Here is a 12,273-nt window from a genome sequence, read left to right as displayed (position 1 = left end):
AAGCATGTATTGTTTTGCCTGAAACAGATTTTTAGCTTTACCTCATCCAAGTCTTTCATTCTTCAAAAATTGTATCGACTTGGAGGCAAACCTTGCATCTGCCAGAGACTCTAATGGTGTTGCAAATGCTCATAAGTTGTTCGAGTCAGCTCTGGCCATTTATAATCAAAGTATAGAATTATTACATGATGAAAAATGAAGGTGCTCTTTTCTACCTAATCCTGTTTTATTTCCATTAATTCAATGATGCTTTTAGCCATATTTTCACCTATGTCAAATCAATTGTTGATTCGTTTGTTATGAAATGTAGATTGGAACATCTAAAAAAGCTACTGCTGTGTAGTAGTGTGCTCGGAAGACGCTGAAGGACACAACTGGGTTTTCAAGTCCAAACCATTTGTGATGTTATATATTCTGTAACTTGTTGCATTTGTCGTCAGATTTGATTGAAAATTTTTGTTTATTTGTTCTTTCAAACCTTCGAATGTCTAAATTAAAAAATTTTGCTAGCAAATTTTGTGGTTTGTAAATTTTTGTCTCAAAATATATATATATATATATATATATATATATGTATATATTTGTTTGTCTATATTAGAAATAGATTTAATTAGCTATTAAAGAATTTACTCAATTTTGGTCTATAGCGGCAGATTTTTTTGCCGCTATAGGATACTAAACAAATCTATTGGTCTTATAGTGGTGGAACTATTCCGCCACTATAGAATTTATAGCGGCAAAATTTTCCGCCGCTATATGAATAGTTAGCGGCAAAATTTACTGCCGCTACAGATAATTATGTAGCTTTAATACTATTAGATAGGATTGTGGCAAAAGTGTACATTTGTCGCAAAAAAACATATAGCGACTAAGGATTTAGCGCCTAATTGGATATTTGCTGCTATAAGAGTGTTGAGGCTAAAATGAGGCCTATAGCGGCAGTTTTTTTTCCACCGCTATAAGTCTTATTTCTTGTAGTGATGGGGTCCTCTATGGCAATGCCTCTGAAAATGAAAGTGATCAAAATAGTTATCACCTTATGCAGACAACCATAACAATAATAATAATAATAATAATAATAATAATAATAATAATAATAATAATAATAATAATTTTTATTTTATTTATTTATTTATTTATTTTTTTTAAGAACCTCTCATCAGAGAAGCTATTTATTGAAAGTAAAAGGAAAAAGAAGATACAAAGATACATATTACTAGGCTCTAGAAACAAAAGAGCAGATTAAAAAATAAAACCATAATTAAGAAATGATTTCATGATCCAAAAAGGGAGATTTTTTCCAAACAAAAATAGATTGAGATGTTGATGATGGAATCCATGAGTTGCTAAATTAGCTGCCGGAGTACCCCAAATAGAAGGAATGATGTGAATCTGGGGATGGTCACACATGTCTCGTAAGAACTTCAGATTGTTGATTTGCGCTTCAACTCTTCAGGAAGAAATGTGATCAGTGCACTGAAGTAGTTGAATGATTGCATGATGATTGCAGAAAATGTGTTTAACTGGAATGTGTAGATCAATCGCAGTGTGAAGAGCGACCTCGACAGCAAGAATCGCATTCGAAGAGTTATCCGAGAGGCGCTGAGAAGAACACCCTGTGAGAGAAATCTCATAATTAGCATTTGAAAAGAAAAAACTTGCGGAACTTACCTGGGTATTATGGTTTGATGTTGCATGAGTGAACAGAAAATAATCGTCAGCAGAAGAAAAGTTGCACAGTAAAACTTTTCTGCCCATAAGCTTAGAGTTACAGTGAGAAAACTCATCAACGTGTGCCGCAGCCCTGGGAACAATATTAGAGTAAATGGGATGAGATTTTTTAAAGATAGCATCACACCGGCACAGCCAAATGAACCAAGCACTGGCTATAATGAATGCTAAAATGCGCTTTAACTGCTTGTATTCAGTAACCCAATTACCAGATGAAAACCCATTACTGAAAAATATTGAAGTGTTCAGAAGACTAGTAATCTGATCTCAAATCACTTGAATTCTATCACACTAACAAAACAAGTGATCAATGGTGTCACTGTGAAGTCCACATAGAACACAAGGGTTATCAGGGCCAAGATGAACGCTATATAAAAATGCAGATGTGGATAGGCGACCCCTTAGACATAACCAAATGAAATGTTTAATTCTAGGAGCGACAGGAATGCTCCAAACAATGGCCCAACCAACCCAGTGGTCTGAAGAAACCGATTGCTTGCTCAAAGTATGATAAACAACAGATGAAAGTTTGGTACAGGAAGATTTAGGCGTCCAAATCCAATGATTATCAGACTTATGATCAATAGAAATTAAATTCCAGTCCAAGTTATCAACATGATTGCCAAAAATGTAATTAAGCTCTTGAACATTCCACTGATCATTAACAACAATATTAGAAAGAAAAATCTGATCAAGTTCAACATCCATATTTAGGTAAGTGGGTTTAAGAGCAACAGGTATATCAAAAAGCCAAGGATCCTAAAGAAGAGATGTGTTCACTGGATTAATAGAATTTATTTTGCAGTGATGTTTGATAAAAGCAGCAGATTTGCATAAACCTATAAAAAACCAAGAGCACTTGGCAGGAACAGAGTCCTGCCAAAAATTGATTTTGCCGTACTTGTTAAGTAAAATTTCAACCCACAAGCAATCATGATTGTTTAAGTATTTGAAAATATTTTTGGACATAAGAGAATGTTTGGCAAGAGCAAGATTTTTGAAACCTAAGTCCCCCTCAGACTTACCTTCTGTTAAAATATTCCAACTCACATTGAGGATGCCCTTTCCATTACCATTCCTATTCCAAAAAAATTTTTCTCACTACGTTGGAGATTTCAGACAGAATTAAATCAGGAATGGGGTAAACAATTGATGTGTAGACTGGCATAGATAACAGGACATAATTAATAAGGATCTCTTTGGCTGCAGGAGTGAGATGAAATTTAGACCATTTAGAAACTAATCTTTTAACTTTATCAACCATAGGTTGAAAAGTTAGAGAAGCAAGTTTTTAGGTGAGATGAACACCCCTAGGTATTTAAAAGGGAAGAAGGCCTGCTTAAGATTCAGGATATAACAAATTCGATTAAGAATGTGATTGTTCAGCCAAGAAGGGAAACAAATTTGAGATTTATTGTAGTTGGGACGCTGACCAGTGATGATGCTATAATAATTTAAACAAGTCTGAATGTTTTTAGCAACTCTACGATTAGCATGAGTAATTAAAATCAAATTATCGGCATACATCAAATGATTGAAGTTGTGGTGCAAATTGCTATTAAAACCAAGGATAAGATTATTCTGGAGACTAAAATTAAGCATGGTTGTAAGAGTTTGAGAAACTATAATAAAAAGATAAGAGAGGATGGGATCTCCCTGGCGAACGCCTCTGGAAGAGGGAAACCAGGGGGTTGGTCTGCCATTAACTAAAAGAGAGGATGAGCAAGAATGAAGACATGATTTAATCCAAGAAACCCAAAGTGGAGGAAAATTCATTTTAATAAGAAGGGTAAGAATTGCACTCCAACTAAGGGTATCATAAGCCTTTTCGATATCGAGTTTAATAATCATTCTAGGGTGGCTATGGGTATCATATTCAATCAAATGGGCAACTTCTTGCACAGTGATAATGTTATCAGAAGAGCTACGATTAGCCACAAAACCCACTTGTTCTCGACCGATAATATTAGGAATAACCTTTTTTAATCTATTGGCAAGCAGTTTCGAGAGAATTTTGAAACAAACATTACATAAGGAAATCAGACAGAAATCAGAAACCAATATTGGATTATCCTTCTTAGGAATGAGAACGACGTAGGTTTTGCCTCAAGAGGAAGGGATGAAAGAGGTTTTAAAAAAATACTGAATGGCTTCAAAAAGATGATTACCCACAACAGGCCAGAAAGCTTTATAAAATTCCACATTAAAACCGTCGGGACTAGGGGACTTACCTGAAGGAAGGTCAAAAATAGTTTGGTAAACTTCCTCCATTGTAACATTATTGGTGAGAAAGGCACTGTCAGAATCAGAAATCCTGGGGAGGTCAGGGGGAAGAGTGTCATGATTGTTTGAAGAATTGCTGGAAGAGCCGCTCCAAAGATGTTGATAAAAGTTCATGAAAGCTTGCTCAATACCAGAAGGGTCTCTGAAAACATTACCATTAGTGTCCTCAATTTGAGAAATAAAATTGGTATGAGAACGAGTACAATAAAGAGCATAAAAAAACCTAGTATTCTTGTCACCATCTAAAACCAAATTTAAACTAGTACGCTGGGCCCATTTAATATTGTTCTGACACTGTAAAGCAGAAAGTTTAGCATAAAGGCCCTGAGAATGAAATGTGTATTAGAGTTAGAATCAAAAAGCTCAAGAGAACCAATTTCAGTTTCAGTATTAGAAATGGCAATCTCCAAGTTATTAACCCCTGAGTGACACCAACGATTGAGATTAAAACGAGTACGAGAAAGGAATTGAGAAAACACGTGCATAGGGTTACCCCGAGGAGTAAAAACCCAAGCTTCTCAGATACAAGAATGGCATCCCAGATAATCCATCCAAAAATTTTCAAACCAGAATGATTTTTTCTTGTAAACAACGGCTAAATTAGCGATGAGAAAAAACGGAGAGTGATCCGAGAAAGAGTGAGTAAGATGCGAAAGGGTGTAGGATTTAAATATGTCATTCCACTCAAGATTGACCAGACAACGATCAAGCTTGGCCCATCGCCGAGTAGAACCAAGCTGGTTGTTGCACCAGGTATAGGGAGAACCGATATATTTAAGATCCAAAAGATTGTTGCTATCGATAAAATCATTGAAAAATCTAGATTTACGGCTGTAGTAAGAGAAAGAGCCACCCCTGTGCTCAGTTCTGGAAAGAATAGAGTTAAAGTCCCCCAGAATGAGCCAGGGAAGCTTAAGATAAGAAAGTTTAGAGAGCTCGTGCCAAAGAAAACGTTGGTTAAGGCAACGAGAAGAATTATAGACCACAAAAATAATGAAATTTTTGGAAAAAGTAGAGGAAACCACGATATGCAACGCGCGACGGGAAACAGCAATAGGAGTAACTCGACCGATGGCCGAGTTCCAAAGGATAAAGATACCACCTGAATAACCTTCAGCGAGAACAGAGGCCCACTCCTAGTGTTTAGGAATTTTTTTACAGAAGCGATCAACACGATCAGAGTTGGCGTGGGTTTCTACTAAACAAACCAAAATGGGTTTGAGCTTTTTGATGAGTTTGATGAACCGAGAAGAAGTATCTCGATTGGAGATACCCCTGCAGTTCCAACAGATAATTTTAGCTGAGTTTATAATAAACATGAATAGAAAAAAACAGAAAAGTACTTTCTTTAGAAGAAGGATGAGAAGAAGAGACAACAGCTTCAAGGTCCGGGACCTCTAGTTTCCATTCTGCCTTTCTTCGGCGAGACTTCCTCAACATGACCACCTTTTCTGATGAGAGCTTCCCTTCTGACCCCAGCCTGATATTGCACCAAAGTCATAGAGTCATCAGGTTCATCTTCCTCATCTGGCATCTCATCATCTTCATCGTTAGTGGAACCCTCATCTTCTCCACTATTTTCTTCCATTTCACTAGAGTCAAGGGCAGAAGAGACTTGGGAAACAAGTGAATCATGATGAAGATCAGAAAAAAGAATGTTGATGGAGACATTCGGGACAAAAGTTCTCAGGATGGGAGAGGGAGAGATGGGTCTAGGGCAAGGTCTAGATGGGGCGGTTGCTGAGAGACTCCTCGAGAAGAATGAAAAGGAACGATTTGATTGGGAGGGTTTGGCGGTGGATGGTCTCGAGGAGAGGTAAGGATGTTGTTTTGACTTGAAGGGTCTGTCAGAGTAGTGGTCTGGGGATCAAGCGAAGGAGATTGAATTGGATCTAAAGGATTATCTCTGATGGTTTCGTTGATCACAAAGTTTTGATTAACGGCTAGATTTGCAATGGGATTTTGGACGTTTAGAGTTTCAACGACATTAGAGTGTAGGGAATCGTGAGAGGCATGGAAGGTGGACGACGGCCCACGACAAGCAAATGTAGATCCGCTATGTGAGCTATGGGAGACAGTACCTCGGGACTCAGTGATTTTGGCTTCCACACCGGCTGTTGTACGTGGAGTCACGTGAGGGGCACGCATTACACCACCGCCGTGACACCGAGCACGGCCGCGCCGGCGGGATACCAGAAGCCAAGGTCCAAAATCAGATTCCAGATTGTCTTCAGGGCTAGGGACAAAAATAGGGTCTGATGTGTCCATGAGTTGATCGGCGTCATGCGAGACCTGGGAGGTTCTTTCCACTGGCACTCGATCATCTCGAGAGGGCAAAGAGAACCCACCGGCCCCAGACGACGCAGGCCTAGTGCACGACTTACTACCATGACAGATAAGCCCACAATTGTAACAGAATGTCAGCAATCTCTCGTACATCACTATGACGAACACCTTCTGGAAATCATCCCCGATCCAAAAACCTCGACAGAGAAGTTTAGATAAGTCAATTTCGATGCAAACCCGAGCGTAGTTGGATCTGGCCAGTATGGATGTAAATTCATCAACTTTGATGAGGTTATCGAAGTTGCTAGCAATGGTCTCTAGAACATCACCGTCCCAGCATTCGACTGGCAAGTTGTGGAACTGCACCCAAATTGCAGCGGAGTTAAGCTTAGCGAAGCTCAGTTCAAAAAAAGGTTTCCATGGGGACAGCTGTAGAATGATTTCGTTTACGGACCAAGGTCCATCCAAAAGGAGTTGCTGCATGGCTTTTTCAGTAGGGTATCTAACCAATAAAAAACCATTAGGAAGGTCGGAGATGTAGATCTCTCCAATACTGTTCCACTTGGCAAGAAGCGACATCTTGATCTGCTCGAAAGGAGGGGATTTTCCAAACAACTTACCATACATAGCATATTGGAATTTCATACGACCTCTATTAATGGCATCCTTATCCAGCCGGATGAAGTTGGAAGTGGTGGCTTTGAGTTTGCTGAGGAGTTGCTCATTATGAAGAGGGGAGTTATCTAGAGAATGAGTTAGAGAAGCCGCGATTTGGGATTAGGATTTTTTAGGGGGTGGAGGAGGTTGACCTCCGCTTACCATGGCAAAGGGGGAAACAAGATTCGAAGGATAACTTATTCTTGCTCAATTTCATCCCATGCTACAACACTTCCTTAGAATAATAATAATAATTACAATTGCAAATGCCTTCGAAGATTTGAATTTTAAAGAAAAGTGATCACAGCTCCAATGATTTTGCAAGGAATACACATAACCTTTACCTTCGGATCAGGTCAGCCGGCAGTGTTTCCATATCAAATCGCCACACGCTCTTGTAAGTCACGAACTAAGCTCTAATGAGTACTTCCCTCGATAAAAGCAGTTCTCTATAATGCCACCGCCATTTATTAAATTTTGACGTGCCAATGCGTTGATTTCCAGTAGTGTATCGATATGTGGATGCAAAGAGCTTGAAAAATTAAGTGCATGAAACTAAGTCGCCTATGAGCAGAAGAATTATGTAGGGCTCCATACATGCATGAGTCCTCAACCTAGAAATCTAAAAACCACATTAGTTACCTAAAGCATCTCTCTCAAAGATACATGAAGAAAAAGTGTTTATTTGCATTCAAATTTTGAATTCAAAAGTTCATGTGTGTGGCATAAGATCATAAATAGCCTGCCGTCGCACTTGTGTAAAAGAAGGAATTGATCGAAATCCCCTTACCAATGGTTCACTAGTTGATGGACCCAAAGATCAACCCGAAGTGACATGAGCTTTTTGCCAATTTCCAAATCTAATGACTTGTAGCATTATGCCCTCTTGTATATACCCCTTTTTAGGAGGATTGGAAGCGTAGGGTGGCAAGCTAAGCTCGATAGCGATTGGTCTAAGAGTGTCAAATCTGCGGGAAGAATATTGTTCTCAAGCATAAACTTTCCTTCCCTTCAAGGAGTTGATCTTTTTACAAATGGAAGAAGGAGATCATGATAATCAAGAATAAATAATCTATCATTCTCCATTGCCTGCACCATAAGTTACAAACAAGTAGATAAGAACAATGCACCAAATAAGATTATGCTATGTCACACGCATTTTGCATACCTCTTCAAGGCTCATTCCGCTCGCTGGGGTTTTCGACTTGAAATGCACAAACGGAAAACCTGTGGAAATTCATCGTAGCAATATCATCGCTCACTCGTTATCGCTCACATGCGACCGGTATGCGGGCGCATACTTGCCCGTGAAGCTCACTGGGGGACAAAGAGAAGGAGCAGATGAGCCGAGTTCCTTATGCATCCGCTGTTGGTAGTTTGATGTATGCCATGGTGTATACGAGGCCAGATATTGCTCATGTTGTTGGTGTTGTGAGCAGATTTCTCTCAAACCGGAAAGGAGCACTCGGGTCAGCAGTGAAGTGGATACCGAGGTATCTAAGAGGTACTTCGGCATGTCTCGTGTTTTGGTAAAGATGAACCTATTTTTGTATGGGTATACGATTCGTGATATGGCGAGCGACGTGGACTCCGTAAAATCAATTTCGTGGTTCATGATGACTTTTGCGGGAAATGCTTCTTGGCGCTCAAAGCTGCAAGTAAGTGTGCATTATCCACCACGTAAGTCTGAGTATATTGCACTATCGAGGGTTGCAAGGAGGCTTTGTGGATGAAGAAGTTTCTTGAAGAATTGGGTATGCAACAAGAGAAGTGTATTGTTCTATCGCGACGATCAGAGTGCCATTCATCTCTCAAGAATTCAACATTCCATTCAAGTCCAAGCATATCGATGTTAGATATCATTGGATTCGAGGATGTTCTTGAAGCCAAAGAGTTGTACTTGGAGAAGATACACACTAGTGAGAATGGGTCTGATATGTTTACCAAAGCATTGTCCAAGGAGAAGCTTGTAGCATGTCGGGAAAGAGCAGGATTGGTAGAACCCCCCAAATGGTCTTTGAGGGGGAGATTTGTTGGGTCCAGCCCATTTGTTGGGTTGGCCCATGGTTTTATATATATATATATATATATATATATATATATATATATATATATATATATATATATATATATATATATATATATAAATGAAGCTACGTTGACTTATGGAGGAGGGCTTGAAGGGAATTTCACAAGGGTAAAAGCTCTCATCTTTGATGAGAATGGAGGGGTGACTATTCATAGTTTTTGGGGGAAAAATAAGGAAGAGAAGGAGGAGCTAGGGTTCTTAGAGAGGCAAGATTGGAAGGATTCATCGCGGATCTCTCTCCAATCCTTTGGTTTGATCCCTCAACTCTCATTCCTTAAGGTCCTTTTTGTGAACCATCCTAGTGTATGGATGATGTATGAGTGTTGAATCTCTTTTCTTGTGAAATTCATGTTCTTTGCATGTATTCTTCTAGTGAGCTAGAAAGAACTTGGTGTTATCCCATAAGTCAACATAGTGGAAACATGTTTAAAAGGCTCTAAGGAGTCCCGTGGTTTTTCCCTCGTTTTGTAGGGTTTCCAAGCTAAAAATCGTTTCTTGTGTTGTTGTATATTTGTTCATCTCATTCTAACATGAATGAGGGGTTTGATAGCATTTTATGAGTTGCTTTTGAAGCTTTGACGCCTTGAGAACCCCTTGGGAGGAGCATTGAAGACTCAGGAAGCTATTGAAGGTTTTTGCAGCTTTGCACTGGCTCGTGACACGCGCACAAGATCGCTCGATGAGTTTCACGGGGTGTATGCGGGCGCATGAACCCCGTAGTGAGCAGATATTTTTTTCTACAGCACTGCGGTCTTTGCAGATCTCGTGCTATAGTGACTTTGCTACAAACGATCGAGAGACGAAAACCTCACGCAACAGCGTGCACCCGCGATACCATCAGCAAGTGTGCGCCCGCATATCGGGCGCATGTAAACAGTAACAATAAACAGTAATACCGCTACAGTAAATTCGCAGTTTTCACTGTTGCATTTAAAGTCAAACCCCCAACACGTTCAAATCATGCTCTATACACTACTTAGTTATTGCCGACTCTGGAGGACCATAAACTGCAGGATCCAACTTGCTGATTATAGGGAACTCCTGCATTGATAAACTCGAAATAAGCGTTACTGTATGCAAATGAAGTTTATATCAAACATTTATTCATGAAGCCAATTTACACCATACCCTCAGTCTTTCAATATCAACTGGGTTTACACCAGCTGAAGTCTGGCGGGCAAATTCATTGTCCCGCAACCAAGAAAAACTGTCCCCTGTGGACAACATATCACCAATAGATATGTGACGAGTTTAGTACACAAAACAAGGAGAGAATTTAACAACAACTTCAGTAAATGGGAGACTGATGCTACAGCATCTCAGTGATAAAGAGGTTTGCTCTTGCTCATATGAAAGTAGCTGGAAGACTTACTTGATATGATAGATGGAACCTCATATTTTAGAAATCTTTCACCGACATTCATGATACTTGACAGTATTGACGGGAGTAAAAGCTTGGTGGTTGCTTTAGGTTCATCACGTTGGAGTAGTACCCCGACTTTGTATAGCTGGTCGATGTCAGAGAAGCACTCGAACTGTTTGTCAGATCTAGAAAGTGCAGCTTTTAGGGCTGGTATCAGATTGTGAAGTAATGCTCTTAAAGCTCCAGAAGAAAATGTGGTCTGCTTGACTTCCTCAAATGCCTCATCGCGAGGGACATATATAGGATGAGGCTTCTCTACCCGACCCTCTGCTGTTGGATCTGATTGAAGTTCAACACAATGGCACTGATAAGACTTAGATTCATACATCAAAAATATTACTTTTCTGAATTGAACCTTGATAGAGGGTCACCGAGTACAAACAAAAGCATCTGAAATTTAATGGTTAAAAAAAAGCATCTTTTGATTACCACAAATGCAAATATACTACTACTGACTAGAAAAGAATTTTAAATACAAATAGAAGGATTTGATCAAATAAAAATCTGTGCAAAACAAAAGAATCAAATGAATACTCATCTTTATCAGACATCCTTAAAGAGTTACAGGAAACAAGAGATAAACACAAATCAGATTTGAACTAGGATCTTTATAATTGAAAGTGGGCATCATAATTAAGAAGTTCATTTTGAAGAACACAAAGGGATTACAGAAGTTGTTCCTTCTACATAAGGTATATAAAGCATGAAGAATGAAACATCATATACATTCTCGAGAAATATACCTGACTTAGCTGGTGGTCGGCCGGTACGACAACGCCTAGGATATGGTTTCTGATTACCTCCTAGATTTGGCCTAGCAAGATCTTCACCCTTGTCAGGATTACCCAAGTCATTGTATGTGGCATAGTCATAGACTCTTTCAAACATTTTCCTCTCGCCTTGCCCATCACCACGAAGGCAAATCAGGTCTTCTTGTCGAAGGTCCTTAAGACCATTGGGGGTTTGAGATGGCAAGTATGCCTGTTTGATACAATCACAAAACCAATGACAAAGAAATACAAATACCGAGTAGATTCTATTGATATTGAAGTTGCAAAACTTCTAGGCAAAGAGAAACAAAACTCCACTATCCTAGAGTTGCTCTGAGTGGAACTGTGAACAGCCCAGTAACAAGCTCTTAGACCCATTGTTGTTTTTATCTTATTTAGATGCAGTTCTTTTACAAATATATATTACATGAGATATTTGAATATGTTCTATCTTCTAAATATGCCACTTACAATTGGCTGATAAACTGGCTGGCACCAAAATTGATCATATAATATCAACAGAGATACAATGGCCCAACAATTATTAGAGTTCCTAACCTGATTGCTGAAGAGAATCCTGCTCTGAGGATTATCACTGCGAGAATGGATCCATGAATTTGACGGAAAGGATACATATCAGGTAGAACTCCTTGCTATGAGGGTTTGTGATGATAATGGCGCCAGGCAGGCCAAAATCAGACTGGACAGTGAGATTTGGAACATACTCAGCAAGCAATGGATTGCCTGATTCCTGGGGTAACCAACCCCTCACAGGAGTGTCTGCACTTCTCTTCCCAGTTTTAGTGACTTGATGAGATCAACACAATGTGAGAGACTGATCGATTACCCCTCACAGAAGCATGCATGTATAAATCTGATAATTAACTATATATTAACAAATACAAGAGAAGTATGGAAAGTGTTATAACCATATAAACAAGACTAATCCATGCTTAAACCATTACTACAAACATAAACTGAATTTCAAACAACTTGCAACAACAACTCATTCAAAATGTTTTTGACAACCACGC

The 12,273-nt window shown here is 39.2% G+C and overlaps 1 protein-coding gene and 1 pseudogene across 1 annotated transcript; both read right to left on the bottom strand.

Moving 5' to 3' along the window:
• Positions 1-5,700: 5,700 nt before the first annotated feature.
• On the bottom strand, positions 5,701-6,927 carry LOC120270802. The gene has a single exon (XM_039277865.1). The coding sequence runs from the start codon at positions 6,925-6,927 to the stop codon at positions 5,701-5,703; it is 1,227 nt and encodes a 408-aa protein (XP_039133799.1).
• Positions 6,928-7,215: 288 nt separating this feature from the next.
• On the bottom strand, positions 7,216-11,872 carry LOC120270801 (annotated as a pseudogene).
• Positions 11,873-12,273: the final 401 nt, after the last annotated feature.

The sequence above is a fragment of the Dioscorea cayenensis genome, chromosome 10 (assembly GCF_009730915.1).
Source record: "Dioscorea cayenensis subsp. rotundata cultivar TDr96_F1 chromosome 10, TDr96_F1_v2_PseudoChromosome.rev07_lg8_w22 25.fasta, whole genome shotgun sequence".
Classification (NCBI taxonomy): Eukaryota; Viridiplantae; Streptophyta; class Magnoliopsida; order Dioscoreales; family Dioscoreaceae; genus Dioscorea; species Dioscorea cayenensis.
The sequence above is the reverse complement of the archived record's forward strand: the minus strand, read 5'-3'. Positions and strand labels throughout refer to the sequence as shown.